The sequence below is a fragment of the Mobula hypostoma genome, chromosome 1 (genome assembly GCF_963921235.1).
Source record: "Mobula hypostoma chromosome 1, sMobHyp1.1, whole genome shotgun sequence".
Classification (NCBI taxonomy): Eukaryota; Metazoa; Chordata; class Chondrichthyes; order Myliobatiformes; family Myliobatidae; genus Mobula; species Mobula hypostoma.
In genome coordinates, this window is record NC_086097.1 from 142,776,909 (window position 1) to 142,796,310 (window position 19,402).

A 19,402-nucleotide genomic window follows, 5' to 3' on the forward strand; every position below is an offset into this window, starting at 1 on the left:
TTCAAAATACCGTACCTACCATCCCCCTAAAAAAGCCAGGTGTCGCAAGATTCGCCACCCACCCATTAGAATTACGCGAGCACCGTGGATTTTAGGCCTACTACCATCTCTCCCCAAAGCTATCTCGTGTGCGTCTGTGTTTTTATTCTCCTCTTTTTAAAGTTTACCCACCATTTACTTTACCTTCGAGCCACACAAAGGGTGAAATAGTTTTAATCAAAATAGGGGTGGAGGGAATTAAAACACGAGGAAGAATGACCATCACGGGGGCCTGGGCTCCAGTCATTTTTGGACCTTATGCCGAAGCACTGGTTCCATCTAATTTCTTTACTTTTTGCACTGTTACCTCAAGCCACATTTTATTTTTTATATTAAGCTTCACTGAAAACGAATCAGATGACAATTAAATAAAATTATGTGATAAGAATAAAGAGATATTTCGGTTACTTACTCGGTCGGGTGCTCTGGGTCATAAGCGTCCCCCATCTTCACCGAGCGGCGCTATTTTACTCAAAACATTCAGCATGAAAAACGAAAAAAAATAAAACAACGAGGGCAAAAAAAAAACCTCCAACGATTTTCTGAGCCGGCGTGTAAATTTCTTCTCCACCTTTGGAAGGTTCAGACTTCTGCTCCGGGACTGACAACTCGACGTTCCGAAATTAGGATCCCGGCGCCTGCGACGTTCCAAAATCGAACCTTTTTGTATCAATTCTCCCTTCCGATCCGATAAAAATGTTGTCCTTCAGTTTTATTCCATGCTCGCTGCCGCTCCGCCGCCCGCCGCCGGCCGCCGGCCTCCTTATGGAATCCACACTCGAACTCCCTCTTTCTAAAACATCCTTCCCATATTTAAATATATATTGTACCTTGTGTGTGTATATACACATATAAAAAACACCAGGCACGAGATCTATTTAATCCCCGCTTCGCCTCTGCAAAACAAAATGAATGCGAAAAAATTCTTCCATCAGAAAACAATGTACTTTTTTATATTTATAGCCATTTTAATTTGTCTTCTTTCTTTCTGGTTCCCCTTTTGCTTTAAGCACACATTATATTTGTGTGTGTTTGTATTTTTTCAACCTCGAGAAAGAACACTAGGACGATGTACGTCGCTCCGTAACAAACGGAAATGAACCGAGAACAGTTTTTTTCGATGCGACTGGGACTTTCCTGTGAAATTGACAGTCATCCGGGCCAACTGAAAGTGTCGAGCCAGTTTATGAAACTGACTGCCATAAGAGATATTTTATTATGTTTCGTTTGTGAGGAGCTGCTGCTGAAACTGATCAGGTTTGTGTTTGTTTCGTTGCATTTGTTTTCTGGAATAATTCTTGTTCCGACTTTTAATCTAAAAATTAAAAAAATCTGCAATGGATTTGGCGTCCAAGCACGCTTGCCAATATATCAGTTCTTTAATTCGATACATAAAGATAAATTGGAAAGAAAATGCTGCCACAGATAAAGGGATTGAGTTTAACCTGAACTTTTAAAAAATTTAGTGCGACGCAGTGTGGGAGGGTGAGGGGCAATTTCATAAATCTTTCGTCAACCTCCGGGCACTTTCATTTTTTTAACCCTCTGATCCAATGCCCAGACAATAGACTGTGACCAATCGGATTAATATATAACGCTATAGTATGATAACGCGTTGAGTTTTTTTTAGGGACAATAGCATGATTTGGGATTCCTCCAAGTCTTTGCCAATATTGAATCTTACAGAACAGGAAGCGGCCATTCATGTTTCCATGTTGTGCCAGTAATTTTAAAGAAATTATTAATCTAATCCCAATTATTTGTTTATGCTCACATTTATTTTTGCTTATTTCTTTGAATATATATCCAATTTCCCTTTGAAACTTGCTATTGAATACTCTTGGACTATGTTTTATGATATACTGTATATTCCAGATATATGAAACAAATTTGCCTCATCTCTTTGGTCCTTTTACCTTTTTTTCCCCAAAAATATACTTTAGTCACAAGTCACAAAAATACAAGTACCTATCTTTTCTTACATTCATTGTACCATCAAGTCAGGCACTCTTAATCTGCATTAATGATACTTTATTTTTTTCCCCCTCTTTAAACAATTCATTCACCCATGAAGTACAAACACTGATGATACACAGGACTCAGCCCCTCTGTGTCCAGGAGTGGTAGGACCTTAACTATGGTCTTTCCCTACAAAGACTTTGCAGTGGGAGGACTGAACTTCTATGCATCCTCAGCACATATTCCTGCACATCGGGACGTGCCTAAACGCCTTTTACTGGAAAACCAGCAAGTTTCAGGTGGACCAAACTGCATCTTTCACTGAGTTGATGATTTTGCAGCAGTTGATCTTTGTTATTGTGTGTGACCCTGGGATCAGCCCATGGAACGAAGCCCTCTATTGCATCCGTGCCCAGGAGACACTTCGATGAGAGTCACTGCATTCTTTTCCAGGCCTTGGCAAACACAGTCCTCAAGAGATGGACAATCATCTCATGTGCACCACAGCCATCTCGAGGGCAGTGTGCAATGGGACTGAGAACTCTGGTTGTGCAGAGAGGATCTGATAGGGAATGCCCCTCTCAGCCAAGCAAGTCCTGATGTTTGTTTGTGAGTTGTCAGTACTGGTGATGAGGCATTGTGCCAAATGACTGACAGTGTGCCCGGGAAACCACTGTGTAGATCCATGATGTCCTTCCCTTATCGGACCTGTAGGACATTACATGTTGATTAATGCCTGATGAACCAATGACCAAAATGTTCTTCTGCAGAAACCTTTCCACAAAGGGGAAGTGGTGTGGTATGATACAAATAAATGCAACATTGCATGGCAATGAGACCAGATCAATCCTTCTCACTGGGGACAGGATGAACCTCACACTGGTTCTGTGCAGAATTTAATGCAGCCTAACACAAAAGTCGCCATCAGGACAAGGGTTCTCCAGATGAAATGACTACCACAATACAAGAGCAAGGTATGGGCCATGTGTGCTCAAATACAGCAATACTGAGTGCACCTTGCACCTAAGGATCAGGTTCTTGCTGAATATTGAGAAGGTTCATTGCTTCCACGTACCCAGTTGTTGCTTTACCTTGGCTATCCGGCCCAGCCAATTCTTACATAGCCCCTATACCATTTCCAACTACCAACATGCACCTCCACCACCAACCCCCAGCTCCCCAGATTTCCAGACCTGATGATGAAGGAACAAAGGATTGGTTGTATCAGTTGCCAAAGAATATGGGCTCAGTCGTATTGTGATTGATTCTGTTTTTCTGAGGCCAGCTCAGATTGGTTGTAGATGCTGATGGACTATGGGTCTGATGGTGATGTTATTAATATACATGTAGACAGTTCTGATGCAGAGTTTCAACTCAATGTCTATTATCTCTTTCTATCCACAGATACTGCTTGATAAATTAGGTTTCTCCACTATTTTGTTTTTTTTTGTTGCTCCAGATTATAGGATCTGTAATCTCTTGTGTCTGTAGATAGACTAGAGGTCTGAGTGTCCCCATTGCCAGGCATTATTATTCCTCTTATACCCATGTCTTTTCTGCTGGATTTACCAAAGGGCCTGATACAACATACAAACCAGTCAGTGTGTAGAGCCATGCCTTACTCCAGGCTCGACAGGGAAGCTTTCTGTTTACCACCCATTAATTTCAACTGAGCCTGTTAATGACTGTGTGGAGCATTTCTATCCAATTCCTGATTTCCTCCCATTTTGGAAAGTAAATGTGCGATATCATGACAAAGATCTTCACCTGGTGTGAGCTGATCAGGCACGTTTCCCACTCATAATTCCTGGTATCTATGAGCAGTGCAATATTATCAATGATTTTCCTGCTCGGTTTGGTCTAATGCTTCTGCTTTTAGTATGTTGCTTCTTAGTACCCTTTATATACCTGAAAGACAGATATTTGGTTTTACGGTAAGATTAACTGACCAATCATCTGGTAAGTAGGTTACAGCCATGGAAGGAGCATTTACAATGTAGTATAACAAAATGTAAATTTATTTACAAATACTTATGCTGTTTCACAATGTGTTTAGGTTATTCATTTCCATAAACCCACTTTGATGTTCTTCTAGATTATCAGTGACCAATAGCCATGTTTTATTTATTTGTCCTTGGTTCATGTAAGATGCAAAAAGAACAATCTCTCCCTGACATTGCAGACAGGTGAATTTACTATTGAACTGTATTCTTGAATTAATTGGGGAGAGCTTTTTATCGGCTTTTGTTTCTCTTAGATTATGGAAGGATTGCTATTGTAAATGCTGGAAAGCATGTAAGTGAAAAATGAATGAATGAGTAGGTATTTTCTTAGTTATTTAGTTCTAAGGGAGTTTATATTTTATCTTCAAAAAATAAAAATAACGTGTGGCCCCTTTGATAAGGAAGCCGCATATGAGGCTGCTAAAAAGGATAGGAGCCCTAGATATTACGGGAAAGGTACTAGAAAAGATAGAAGTTTGTCTGACTGGCAGAAAGCAAAGAATGGGAATAACCTAGGCTCTTTCTGGTTAGCTGCTGGTGACTAGTGGTGTGCCACAAGGATTGGTATTATGCCCAGTACTTTTCATATTATATATTTACAGACATCCCACCCTGCAAAAACTCATTTTAGGGAGGTAGCACCATCAATTTGCGGGAGACTCCTGGAACTTCTGGGAGAGGTGGGATGTCTGCAATACAGTAGCTCCTTATCAGCCAGCCAGCTAGTTTAAATAACGTTAGCTATGCTAATGAATGAATGACACCTGTTAAACTCACCTCAACATGTCTTTTACAGTCCTAACCCACCATGGGCAATAGAAAAGTCACTGTTGCAAACAGTTCAGTGAGCAACACTGTCATTATTTTTGACCCCTATTAGGCAGGGGTACACTTTAGTGTAGTCTGGGGTGACGTACATTTTATATTTTCTTTTTTTGGAACACTCTGCCATGGCGCGCTTGTGCTCTCTCTCTCTCTTTCTCTCTTGCGTACTCTCTCGCTCGCTCGCTCGCGAAAAAAATCGATTTCCAGGATATTGTATATAATTTGTGGGCATCAGGGAGCCACTATCAATATATGGGAGACTCCCGGAACTTCCGAGAGAGGTGAGATGTCTGTATCTATGATCTGGTTGATGAAATTGATGGCTTTATGGCCTAGTTTATAGATGATACAAAGATGGATGGAGGGATAGGTAGTGTTGAGGAAGAAAGGAGTCTGCAGAAGACTTGGACGGATTAGGAGGATGAGCAAAGAAATGGCAGATGGAATACAGTATGGGAATGTGTATGGTCATACACTTTGGTAGAAGGAAGAAAGACAGACGATTTTCAAGATGGGAGAAAAATCAGAAATTGGATATGCAAAGGGACTTCAGTGTCCTACTGCAGGATTCCCTAAAACTTAACTTGCAAGTTGAGTTGATGCAATGTTCATATTCCTTTTGAGAGGACTAGAATATAAAAGCAAAGATGCAATGAAAGGAAGCAATGGCAAAACCTCGTGGAGTGCTGTGAGCAGTTTTGGGCCTCATATTTAAGGAATGATATGTTGGAATTGGAGAGGGTCCAGAGGAAGTTTAAGAGAGTCATCCCGAGGATTAAAGGGTTAATGTATGAGGAGCATTTGTTGGCTGTGGTACTGTACTCATTGGAATTTAAAAGGATGAGGGTGGAGTCTGACTGAAACCTACAGGATATTGATATAATGAATGTGGAGAGGATGTAAGGGTGTCAAAAATTGCAGGGAAAAAGCAGGAGAATGGGTTTGAAGGAATAGTAAGTCATCAATGATTGAATGGTAGATTGGCCAAATGGCCAAATTCTGATCCTATGGGCATTTGAACAGTGGCCTATCAGCGATTAGGAGCGAGGGAAGAAGTGACTCACACAGGTTGCCAAGTGTGCATTAAAAAGCAACGCTTTGCGGGTGTTTTGGCATTTGAACTGTGGCCAAACAGATTGGAATTCATTAGCAAGGGCAAATAAAATAAGAAGGGGGCAGCAGAGCAGCCTTTGTTGGAGTGGGGAGTTGAGGCTTTAGCTTTTCGAGGCTTCAGTGAGGGGAGGCTTGAGTGAGAGAAGGCAAAAAGCTGTAAGATTTTTTTAAGCTAATTTATTGTTTCCTTCTTTCTAATGGCACAGTTAGAGCAGCAGGGATGCAGCAGGGAGACCTCCAGTGTCCCTGATGATTTTACCTGCAAGAAGTGCATCCAGCTGCAGCTTCTAACAGACCGTGTTAAGGTGTTAGAGCTGGAACTAGATGAACTCTAGATCATGCAGGAGGCTGGGGCTGTGATAAACAGGACATATAGAGAGGTAGTTACACCCAAGGTGCAGGACCCAGGAAATTGTTTGACAGTCAGGAGGTTGAAAAAAGTTAAACAGCCTGTGCAGTGTACCCCTATGGCTATCCCCCTAAATAACAGGTATGCCACTGGATACTGTTGGGAGGATGACCTAGCAGTGGAAAGTCACAGTAGTCAGGTCTCTGGCACTGAGTTTGGCTCTATGGCTTGGAAGGGAAATGGGGAGAAGAGGAAAACTGTGGTGAAAGGGGATTCATTAGTTAGGGGAACAGAAAGGAGGTTTTGTGGATGAGAACGAGATTCCAGGATGGTATGTTGCTTCCTGGTTGCCAGGGTCTGAGCCATCTCATATCGAGTCCTCAGCATTCTCAAGTGGCAGGGTAAGCATCCAGAGATCATGGTCCATTTAGGTACCAATGACATAGGTAGGAAGAGGGACAAGGTTCAGTAAAGTGAGTTCAGGGAGTTAGGTTCTAAGTTAAAGGAAGGGCCTCCAGGGTTGTGATCCCAGTATTGTTACCCATGCCATGTGCTAGTGAGGCCAGAAATAGGCAGATCATACAGTTCAACATCTGTCTAAGGAGTTGGTGTAAGAGGGAGGGCATCAGATTTTTTTATATATCATTGGGCTCTCTTCCAGAGAAGGTGGGACCTGTACAGAAGAGATGGTTTCCACCTGAACTGGAGGGGGACTCTTATCCTACTGAGAAGGTTTGCTAGTTCTGCTTGATGGGGTTTAAACTAGAGTTGCAGGGGGACGGGAGTCAGCGTGTCAGAAGAGATAGTGGAGTACTTGTGGAGACAGATATTGTTAAGATCTCAGACAAAGTCAGGAAGCAAAAGGTTGAGTATGGTGCGATTAATGTTCTGAGTTTCATATACTTCTTTGCAGATGAGCTCAGTACATGGATCATGGAATTATGATATTGTAGCCATAAGAAGAAAGGCATGACCATGTTAAGGGGGCTGTATGATAGACTACCCAACAGTCTCCAGGATTTAGAGGTACAAATTTGTAGAGAGATCATAGACTTGCAAGAAACATAAGGTTGTTATGGTAGGTGATTTAACTTCCCACATATTGACTGGGACAACCATACTGTAAAATGACCAGATGGGATAGAGTTTGACAAATACATTCAGCAAAGTTTCCTCAATCTGTACATAGATGTCCCAACGAGAGAGTGTGCAATACTTGAATTGCTATAATGGAATGAGACAGGGCAGGTGACAGAAGTTTGTGTAGGGGAACACTTTGCATCCAGTGATCATAAAGCCATTAGTTTCAAGGTGATTATGGAAAAGGATAGGTCTGGTCCTCGGGGTGTGATTCTAAATTGGAGAAAGACAAACTTTGGAGGTATCAGAAAGGACCTGGGAAGCGTGGATTGGAACAAACTGTTTTTTGCTGAAGATGTACTTGGTAAGTGGGAGGCATTCAAAGGTGTAGTTTGTAGGTGCCTGCCAGAATAAAAGGCAAGGATAACTGGCTTGGGGAACCTTGGTTTTTGAGAGATATTGAGGCCATGGTTAAGAAAAAAGGAGGTGCATAGCATCTGCAGACAGGTAGGAACAATTGAAGTACTTGAGGAATATAAGAAATGCAAGAGAACACTGGAGAAAGAAATCAGGAGGGCTAAAAGAAGGCATGAGGTTGCCCTAACAGACAAGCTTAAGGAGAATCCTGAGGGCTTCTACAGATATGTTAAGAGCAAAAGGATTGCAAGGTACAACAGTGGTCCTGTGGAAGATCAGAATGGTAATCTATGCACGGATTTTTTGCATCTATATTTTCGTGGGAGATGGATACAGAGCCTATAGAAGTGGGGCAAAGCAGCAGTGAGTTCATAGACCCTATGCAGACTACAGAGAAGGAGGTGTTTTTTGTTTTGAAGCAAATTGGGGTGGACTAATCCAGAGGGTCAGACAAGGACCCTGTGGGAGGTGGGTGCAGAAATTGCTGAGGCCCTAGCAGAAATATTTAAATCATCCTTGGTGACAGGTGAGGTACCAGAGGATTAGAGGATTGCTAATGTTGTTCTGCTGTTTAAGAAAGGCTCTAAAAATAAACCAGGAAGTGATAGGCTGGTGAGCCTGACATCGTTAGTGGGAACGTGATTGGTTAGATATCAACTGATTAGGGATAGTCAGCATGGCTTTGTGTGTGATAGATTGTTTCTAACCAATTTTATAATAGAGTTTTTCAAGTAAGTTACCAGGAAAATTGATGAAGGTAAGGCAGTGGATATTGACAAGGCCCTGCGTGGTAGATTGGTCAAAAACGTTTAGTTGCTTGGTATTTAAGATGAGGTAATAAATTGGATTAGATATTGGCTTTGCGGGAGAAACCAGAGAGTGATAGTAGATGGTTACCTCTCTGACTGGAGGCTTGTGTCTAGTTGAGTGCCGCAAGGATCAGTGCTGGGTCTGTTGTTTGTCATCTATGTCAGCGATTGGATGATAACCTGGTTAACTGGATCAGCTAATTTGTGGATGACACTAAGATTAGGGGTGTAATGGACAGCGAGGAAGACTATCAAAACCTGCAGCAGGATATAGACCAGCTGGAAAAATAGGGTTGAAAAATGTGAGATGGAACTTAATGCAGACAAGTGTGGGATGTTGCACTTTGGGAGGACCAACCAGGGTAGGTTTTCCACAGTGAGCGGTATGACACCTAGGAGTGCTGTAGCACAAAGGGAATACAGATCCATAATTCCTTGAAAGTGATGTCACAGGTAGATAAGGTTGCAAAGAAGTCTCTTGGCACATTGGCCTTCACAGATCAAAGTATTGAGTACAGGAGATGGGATGGTATGTTGGAGTTGCATAAGACATTGGTGAGGCCTAATTGGGAGTATTGTGTGCAGGTTTGGTCGCCTACCTACAGTAAAGATGGAAAGATTACAGAGAAAATTTACAAGCATGTTGCTGGGATTGGAGGATCTGAGTTATAAGGAAAGATTGAATAGGTTAGAAATTTATTCCCTAGAATGTAGAAGATTGCGGGAGATGTGATAGAGGTTTTGAGGGGTATAGATAAAGTAAAATCAGAATCAGGTTTATTATCACTGGCGTGTCGTGAAATTTGTAAATGCAAGCAGGCTTTTTCCACTGAGGTTGAGTGAGACTACAACTAGAGGTTATGGGTTAAGGGTGAAAGATGAAATGTTTAAGGGGAACATGAGGGGAAACTTCATTCAGAGGATGGTGACAGCAGTGTGGATGCAATTTTGAGTTCAACATTTAATAGAAGTTTAGATTTATATATGGATGGGAGGGGTATGGAGGGCTATGGTCCCAGTGCAAAACAGTTGGACGAGGCAGTTTAAATAGTTCTGCACAGACTAAACAGACAGAAGAGCTTGTTTCTGTGCTGTAGTTTTCTATAGCTCTATGTCTTTTGGTGTAAGATGACCAGCACAAGGAGGTAAATAGAATCAGTCTTGCATATTGTAAAAGAAAATTTATTTTAAGAGAGGATCAATGGGTGCATTTACTGGCCAATCCTGGCTGTGCCGAGAAAGGACTTATGGACTTCAGGGTCACTTTAGAAGCTATAAGTGTCATTCAGTAGTGTGGGGTAGGATCCACATTCAGGCTAAGACTAAGTGGGAGTTTCCAAGACATTAATGAAGACACTGGTTTTTGCCCTGCTTTATCGCCTGAGCACTGCAACTCCTTGGTCAAAAGATAAATTCAAGATCCATGCCTGAAGTTTGATGACCTAATCCAGGCTGATAGTGAGTAGTGAGAAGTGTACTGAAACAATATGACATTATTGTGATATTGGATGGCACAGTGACACAACAGTGAGTACTGCTGCCTCTCAGCACCTGGAATTTGGGTTCAGTCCTGGCCTTGGGAGCCTCCTTTGTGGATTTTGCATATTTTTCCTTGACAGGAAGGGTTTCCTCCCTCAACCCAATGACATGCCTGTCGGTTAACTGCCTGATGTAAATATTCACTTTTTGTAGTTAATGGAAAAAGTATCAAAACAGTGCATCGATGGGCAAATATGAGAGAGAGCATGTGTGCAGGGAATAAGGTGAGGGGGAATAGGACTGACGTGGTGGCTGCACTGGCCCTGTGGGCTGTATGGCTTCCTTTGGTGCCATTGTAAGATAATAGATGTGCCACCCTCTGAATCAAATAATAAACCCTGCCAGCTATCTCAGAACTCACGACCTGTATTTGAAGATGATAATGGAAATTCTCCCTGTTGTCCTGGTCATTAGTCATCCTCAAGCCAAATAACTTAAGATCAGTTTATCTGGTGATCCATCCGTGTAGATTTCCTTGTCATTTTCCATATTTCACTCTATCTTCCTCCTAAGGTTTGGTCTGAGTTTTAAGTGAACACATCCAGGGGGTCAGGTTTGAGTTGGACATTCATTTCAGACCCTGATCCATTTTGTCACTGGGGAGTAATATCACTTAGATTGTAAAGTTAACATCTGTCTCATACCTAGCCTCACTGGCAAGGCCAGGCTTTTTTAAAATTTATACATTACTGTCAAGATCTATTTTTAGTGAGCCAAGCGTAGAGCAAGCAGCAGTCACTAGATTCGGATGTGGGAAGTTCCTTGTTTTCTCCACTGGGAGCATATTTAATCTTAAAATAGATCTAATCATTGGGGAAGCAAATCTAACATTGAACAGACACTTTTAATGTTAAAGATGATTCTTTTTTTTGTACTGTTATTAGTTTTTTTTAAAGATTAGTTAAACAAGCTGGCAGAAATTAGGATTCCATTGAAAGATTTGAGAGTTTGGAATTGAAATATGGCATTTCCTGGCAAGAATGAGTATGGAATCTGTTGAGTCCTACTCTCCATCACTGATGAATTTATTACTTGGGGAGGAGCAAGTTTAGTTTCCAATGTAAGAATGTGCATTTAGATAGAGTATTTTATGACTTCAGGACATCTTGGAGTGCTTGTAGCCAGTTAAGTACTTTTGAAGTGCAGTCACTGTGTAATGGAAGAAATGCGGCAACTAGTTTCAGCACAGAAAAAAATATAGCTGATTTTAATTTTCTTTTCAAATTTTTGCATTTTATGGGACCCAGGCAATGCTCGTTAGGGTAGCATTCATTGTTCATCTCTAATTATATTTGAGAAGGTGGTGCTGATTTGCATTCTTGAAACAGTGCTTTCATTTTGAAAGTACTGAGAGTACTGTTGGAAAAGGACTTCCAGGAATTAAACTCAGTGATAATGAAGGAATGGTAATTTACAGTCAGCTCTCCTTATCCGTGGGTTCTGCATGCGCGGATTCAACCAACCGCGGATCCGGAGAACCTGGAAGTTCTCTCTCCAGCACTCATTGTTTGTTCGTCTCGCGTCTTGTGTTGTGAGTGAGAGGAAGGACTTTAATTAGATTCAACTTTATTGTCATTGTGCCGAGTACAGATTCAAAGCCAGTGAAATGCAAAGAATAGTGTTACTCACAAAATAACTGCGAATAAAAAAAGTGCCACAGCACACAAATATAAAAGTACTGAGACAGTACAATATGGGTGCAATACTGCTTAGTGCTGTGATGAGAGGTTCAGCAGTGTCACAGCCTCAGGGAAGAAGCTCTTCCTGTGCCTGCTGGTGCGGGAGCGGAGGCTCCTGTAGTGCCTACCGGATGGGAGGGAGTAAAAAGTCCATGATTAGGGTGAGATGCATCCCTGATAATGCCTTTCGCCCTGCCCAGGCAGTGTTTATGGTAGATGTTTTCAATGGTGGGCAATTGGGTGCCGATAATCCACTGGGCAGTTTTCACCACACGCTGGAGCGCTTTGCAGGCCGATACGGGACAATTGCCATACCACACTGAGATGCAGTTGGTGAGTATGCTCTCAATGGTACAGCGGTAAAAGTCCGTCAGTATCCTGGGACAGAGGTGAGCTTTCTTCATGCTCTGCAGGAAATAAAGGCGCTATTGCGCCTTTTTGATCAGGATGGAGGAGTTCAGGGACCAGGTGAGATCCTCCGAAATGTGGACACCAAGGAATTTGAAGCTTGATACACACTCCACTACAGCTCCGTTGATGTAGATGGGGACGTGAGTGTGACTCCTGGCATGCCTGAAATCCACAATGATCTCTTTGGTCTTCTGGGTGTTAAGGGCCAGGTTGTTGTCGGCACACCACATGGCCAGGTGCTGGACCTCGTCCCTGTAGGCCGTCTCGTCATCCCCTCTGATCAACCACCGTGGTGCTGTCTGCGAACTTGATTATGGAGTTGGAACCACGTACAGGAATGCAGTCATAGGTGAAAAGGGAATACAGAAGAGGGCTCAGCACACAGCCTTGAGGCACACCAGTGTTCAGGGTGAGAGTTGGGGAGGAGAGGTTGTCTAACTTAACTGATTGGGGTCTGTTAGTCAGAAAGTCCAAGGTCCAATTGCAGAGGGATACGCTGATACCAAGCTGGCGAAGTTTGGTGATCACCTTGAGGGGATCACAGGATTGAATGCCGAACTAAAGTCAATGAACAGCATTCTGACGTAAGAGTTGGGGCTGTCCAGGTGGGTCAGGGCAGAGTGAAGTGCTAGTTCTTAAGGCTAGTAAGCAATGGCTGGCTAGGTATGTAAAGCACTACAGCCTCAAGAACTTCAGGATCACGGGAGAATCGGGATTGGCTGATGCGGAGGCGGCATCAGTGTTCCCAGAAGAGCTACGATGGTTGCGTCCGTACTGAACACGTACAGACTATTTTTCTTGTCATTATTCCCTAACTAACTATCTAACTAATAATACAGTATAACAACTATTTACATAGCATTTACATTGTATTAGGTATTATGAGTAATCTAGAGATGATTTAAAGTATACGGGAGGATGGTCGGTGGTCCTCAACCACCGGGCCGCAAAGCATGTGCTACCTGGCCACAAGGAAACAATATGATTTGGTGATATGAAACAATATGAGTCAGCTGCACCTATCCTCATTCCCTGTCATGCCCACTGTTGAACTTGAACGCACACAAGGTCATTGCCCATATGTCATCCATGTCAGCGTGGGAAGAAGATCAACTCCTCGAGCTTGCAAATGACGGCGGGCTGAAAAGTATGTTTGACATAACATCTCTGCCAGCATTCTGGATCAAAGTCAAGGCCAAATATCATGAGATAGCCACGGAAGCACTGAAAAAGTTGCTTCCATTTCCAACATAATATCTCTGCGAAGCGGGGTTTTCTGCAATGAATGCAACAAAAACTAAATTGCGGAATAGACTGGACATAAGGAACCCCCTTCGAGTATCGCTGTCTCCCATCACCCCTCGATAGGACCATCTTATTGCAGGAAAACAAGCCCAGGGCTCCCACTGATTCAGCGATATTGGTGTGTTGCAATGATTTTACATGTCCATACGAGGAAAATATGCGCTGTGTGTTTAATATCCAAATGTTACTTAAGTCATAGTCATAATCATAGTCATACTTTATTGATCCTGGGGGAAATTGGTTTTCGCTACAGTTGCACCATAAATAATTAAATAGTAATATGTAAATTATGCCAGGAAATAAGTCCAGGATCAGCCTATTGGCTCAGGGTGTCTGACCCTCCAAGGGAGGAGTTGTAAAGTTTGATGGCCACAGGCAGGAATGACTTCCTATGACGCTCTGTGTTGCATCTCGTTGGAATGAGTCTCTGGCTGAATGTACTCCTGTGCCCAACCAGTACATTATGTAGTGGATGGGAGACATTGTCCAAGAAAGCATGCAACTTGGACAGCATCCTCTTTTCAGACACCACCGTCAGAGAGTCCAAGTTCCATCCCCACAACTTCACTGGCCTTACGAATGAGTTTGTTGATTCTGTTGGTGTCTGCCACCCTCAGCCTACTGCCCCAGCACACAACAGCAATCATGATAGCACTAGCCACCACAGACTCGTAGAACATCCTCAGCATCGTCCGGCAGATGTTAAAGGACCTCAGTCTCCTCAGGAAATAGAGACGGCTCTGACCCTTCTTGTAGACAGCCTCAGTGTTCTTTGACCAGTCCAGTTTATTGTCAATTCGTATCCCTAGGTATTTGTAATCCTCCACCATATCCACACTGACCCCCCGGTTGGAAACAGGGGTCATCGGTACCTTAGCTCTCCTCAGGTCTACCACCAGCTCCTTAGTCTTTTTCACATTAAGCTGCAGGTATGATGTTATTGACTTATAAGTGACTTATAATTAACTTGTCACTATATTCATGCAAGGAAAATATGCACTGTGTTTAATATTAAATTCATTAGATAGAACCTTTTAGAAACAAAATTGAGCGTATTAGCTACTTATAAGTGACTTACAAGTGACTTATAGTTGACTTATCACCTATATTTCAGTCGTGATTAACACCCCCCACCCTCTGTCGGCCGGTCCGCAAGAATATTGTCGATATCAAACCGGTCCATGGTGCAAAAAAGGTTGGGGACCCCTGACTTAGAGGGTAACATGCAGGTAGTGGTGTTTCTATGTGTCTGCTTAAAGGTATTTGGTGTGCTATCACAGTAGCCTAGACAAGAAAATGCACTGCGTACTGTAAATAGTACATGCTGCAGCCACTGTATGTTAGTGGTGGAAGAATGAAATTTTTAGAGTTATGGATAAGGTGTCAGTGAGGTGGGCTATTTAGTCCTGAATTGTGCTTTACAAATGGTGGGGTAACAGGAGGTGAAGCACCCAGTGCAGCATACTCAGCTTCTGACCTGCTCTTGTAGCCATGATATTGATTTGGAGAGTCATGTTGAGTTTAGTAAATAGTAACTTCCAGAATGTTGATGATGTGGTACTTGATAATGCTAGTGTAATTGACTGCCAAAGGTAGTGAATGAATCTTCTCCAACTTGAGCAGTCCAGGAGTTAAGTGGGCACATGCTTGATTTGTTTTCTCTGCCTCCAACCCTATCATCATCTTCTTTGGAATTGAGTTAATTTAAGTCTATTTTGTTGTTATCATAAATGTATTTGCATATTTAATTTAAATGTATGCTCATGCTTTCATTCTTCTGTTTTTGATAGATGTCAAGTATTTTTCATGGTATGTGAAAGCCAGAGGCATTCTGATACCCTGGTCATGTATTTCAGGGTGCAGAGCTTGCCATTTACACCGTTTTGGTGTGCAGCCAATTGGTAAGTGTAACTTGAGCAGCAGCAGGTGTGATGAGCCCACAGTACGGACATAAGCATACCACAGTCCAGTTGTTTACCACAGGAACTGTAATTGTCTTTTTAAGTTCACCTCAGAGGGCATAAGGGATCCTTCTTTAAAGTTTCACTTTAAAAATCAGAAACTCCAATGTCCTTGTACTTTGCATATTGTACTTGAAGGGCCTGTTACTATGCTGCATCTTTAAATAAAAATAAATTGGTACAGTGAAAAAGAGCTTTGACCAGTGGACAATCTGGACATCAGAAGTTTTGAGAGGAGGGGACTTCAATCAGGTCCACTACCCGAGTACAGAAGGCAGCAGTGGGTCAGTACAGTGAAAAAGAGCTTTGAACAGTGACCAATTGGAGGTTGCGATTGATTAGCAAATTAAAGGAAGGCAGGGGCAAGTGCAGTGATGGTTGTCTGAGTGAAGAAAGTCAGAGTGGTGATATTGAGGCTTTAGCTCTTTGAGGCTTCTGAGAAGAGAAGACTCAGTCAAAGAAAACAGAAGAAAAGAAAAGCTCTAGGTGAAGTTTTTTTTTCCTTCCCTTCTAGACTAGAATCAGCTAGGATATTAGAGATGCCAGGCAGGAAATTGAAATGCTCCTCTTGCAGGATGTGGGAAGGCAGGGAGACCTCCAGTGTCCCCGATGACTACAACTGCGAAAAGTGCATCCAGTTGCAGCTTCTAACAATATGTTTTGGAGCTGGAACTAGATGTACTCCGGATCATTTGGGAGACTGAAGGGGTGATAGGTAGAACATACAGAGTGGTATTTACAGCCAAGGTGCAGGACATAGGGAGATTGAGTGACAGTTAAGAAGGGGAAAGAGGTTAAGGAGCCAGTAGGGAGTACTCCTGTGGCCATCCCTCTCGACAACAGGTATATCACTTTGGATATTGCTGGGGCGGGGGGGGGAATGACGTAACAGAGGGAAGTCACAGTGGTTGGATCTCTGGCACTGAGACTGCCTCTGTGTCTCAGAAGGGGGAAGAAAAGGCATGCTGTGGTGATAAGGGACTCATTAGGGGAACAGACAGGAGGTTCTGTGGGTGAGAGTGAGATTCCCAGACAGTACATTGCCTCCTGGGTGCCAGGGTCTGGGACATCTCAGATGATGTCCTCAACATTATTAAGTGGGAGGGTGAACAGCCAGAAGTTGTGGTCCATGTAGATACCAATGAAATGGGTAGGACGAGTGACAAGGTTCTGCATAGGGAGTTCAGGGAGTTAAGTGCTAAGTTAAAGGGTAGGACTTCCAGGGTTGTGATCTCAGGACTGCTACCTGTGCCACGTGCTAGTGAGGCTAGAATGAGGAAGATTATACAGTTTAATACGTAGCTAAGAAGTTGGTGTAGCAGGGAGGGCAAAAGATTTTTGGATCTTTGGGCTCTCTTTCAAGGAAGGTGAGACCTGTACAGAAGAGACAGTTTGCACCTGAACTGAAAGGGGACTAATATCCTAGTGGGAAGATTTGTTAATGCTGCACAGTGGGGTTTAAACTAGAGTTGCAGGGGCTGGGAACCAGAGTGCCAGAACAGTTAGTGGAGAGTTTGTGGAGGCAGATGTTGGTAAGACCTCTGACAATGTTAGGAATAAAAAAGTTGAGCATGGTGTGACTAGTGTCTTGAGCTGCCTATATTTCAATGCAAGAAGTATTGGAGGAAAGGCAGATAATAGTGCTGAAGATGAGGTAGCTGGTTTACAAACAGAGACAATGTGTAGTGAGGAGAGGCTGTTGATAGGGCAAAGTTATAGTCAACAGGATAAGCTGCAATGTAAAAGGCGGCCAAAATTGAAGAGGGTGAATACAGGACTGAATGTTTTCTCTTTGAATGTGCACAGTATACGGAATAAGGTCGATGAACTTAAAGCACAGTTACAGATTGGCATATATGATGTTGGCTGAATGAAGATTTATGAGGGAGTTTAATGTCCAAGGATACACATTGCATTGAAAGGACAGAGAGGAAGGCAGGCAGAGGGGGTGGTGTGGCTCTGTTGGTAAAAAACAGAATTAAATCATTAGAAAGAGGTGACATAGGAAGGTGTTAAATCATTAGGAAGGTGTTGAATCATTGTGGATAGAGCTAAGGAACAGCAAGGGTAAAAAGACCCTGATGGGAGTTGTATACAGACCCCCAAATAGTAGTAAGGATGTGGTCTACAAGTTACAACAGGAGATGGAAAATGCATTCCAAAAGAGTGATGTTACAATAGTCATGGGGGATTTCAATATGCAGGTAGATTGGAAAAATCAGGTTGGTGCTGGATTCCAAGAGGGGGAGTTTCTATAATGTCCAAGAGATGGCACTTTAGAGCAGCTCGTGGTTGAGCCCACTAGGGGATCAGCTATTCTGGATTGGGTGTGGTGCAATGAACTGGAATTGATTTGAGAGCTTAAGGTAAAGGAACCTTTAAGGAGAAGAAGCTAAAGTTAGATGTAGCGGTATTACAGTGGAGTAAAGGGAATTACCAAGGTATGGGAGAAGAGTTAGTCAGAATTAATTGTAAAAGAGCACTGGCAAGGATGACGGCAGAACAGCAATAGCTGGAATTTCTGGAAGCAATTCAGAAGGCACAGGATAGATACATCCCAAAGAGGAAGAAGTATTCTAAAGGCAAGATAACACAACCATGGCTAACAAAGGAAGTCAAAGCCAACATTAAATCTAAAGAGGTGGTATATAATAGAGCAAAAATTAGTTGGATGTTAGAGGTTTGGGAAGCTTTAAAGTACCAACAGAAGGCAACTAAAAAAAGTAATTAAGAAGATAAAAATGGAATACTAAAGTAAGATTGCCAATAGTATTAAAGAGGAAACCAGAAGTTTCTTCAGATACATAAAGTGTAAAAGAGAGGCAAGAGTGGTTATTGGACTGCTGAAAAAAGGCGCTGGAGAGGTAGAAATGGTGGAATAATTGAATAAGTATTTTGCATCTGTCTTTACTGTGGAAGACACTAGCAGTATGGTTGAAGTTCCAGGTGTCAAGAGTCATGAAGTGTGAGAAGTTACCATTATTAGTGAGAAGGTTCTAGGGAAACTGAAAGGTTTGATGGTAGATGATGTACACCCCAAGGTTCTGAAAGAGGTGGCTGAAGAGTTTGTGGAGGCAATAAGCAATATAATATTTTGATCCTTCAAGAATCACTAGATTCTGGAATGGTTACTGATGACTGGAAAATTGTAAATATCACTCCACTCTTCAATAAGAGAGTGAGACAGAAGAAAGGAAATTATAGGCCAGTAAGTCTGACCTCAGTAGTTGGGAAGTTGTTGGGAGTCGATTGTTAAGGATGTGGTTTCAGGGTACTTGGAGGCACATGTTAAAATAGGTCGTAGTCAGCATGGCTTCCTCAAGAGAATATCTTGCCTCACAAACCTGTTGGAATTCTGTGAAGAAATAACAAGCAGGATAGACAAAGAAGAACCGGTACATTTTCAGAAGGTCTTTGACAAGGTACCATGGTATTACATGAAAGATTTTAGCATGGATAATGCAGTGGTTGATTGGCAAGAGGCAAAGAGTAGGAATAAAGGTAGCCTTTTTTGGTTGGCTGCCAGTGACTAGTGGTGTTCCACAGGGGTCTGTGTTGAGACCAATTCTTATTATGTTATGTGTCAATGATTTGGATGATGGAATTGATGGCTTTGTTGCAAAGTTTGCAGCCGATACAAAGAGAGGTGGAGGGGTAGGTAGTTTTGAGGAAGTAGAGAGTCTACAGAAGGACTTAGACAGAGTAGGAGAATGTGCAAAGCAATGGCAGAAAGAATACAGTGTCAGCAAGTGTATGGTCATGCACTTTGGTAGAAGAAATGAAAGGGTTGACTTTTTTCTAAATGGAAAGAAAATGCAAACAATGAGGTGCAAAGGGACTTGAGAGTTCTTGTGCAGAATTCCCTAAAGGTTAATTTGAAGGTTGAGTCTGTGGTGAGGAAGGCAAATGCAAT

The 19,402-nt window shown here is 42.4% G+C and overlaps 1 protein-coding gene and 1 long non-coding RNA gene across 5 annotated transcripts in view; one reads left to right on the forward strand and one right to left on the reverse strand.

The window, feature by feature from the left end:
* setd2 (SET domain containing 2, histone lysine methyltransferase) overlaps positions 1-1,116 on the reverse strand; it is a 132,731-nt gene extending 131,615 nt beyond the window's left edge. For all 4 annotated transcript variants that reach the window (XM_063057175.1, XM_063057157.1, XM_063057148.1 and 1 more), the window contains exon 1: positions 452-1,116. Coding sequence is in view for 2 of the 4 variants with exons in the window: in XM_063057157.1 (XP_062913227.1) it covers positions 452-486 (35 nt within the window). In the remaining 2 variants the exon portion in view is untranslated. The remainder of the gene's footprint in view (positions 1-451) is intronic.
* Positions 1,117-1,178: 62 nt separating this feature from the next.
* LOC134351121 (uncharacterized) overlaps positions 1,179-19,402 on the forward strand; it is a 56,004-nt gene continuing 37,780 nt past the window's right edge. The window contains exon 1 of the long non-coding RNA XR_010019076.1: positions 1,179-1,296. This is a non-coding gene — a long non-coding RNA (uncharacterized LOC134351121). The remainder of the gene's footprint in view (positions 1,297-19,402) is intronic.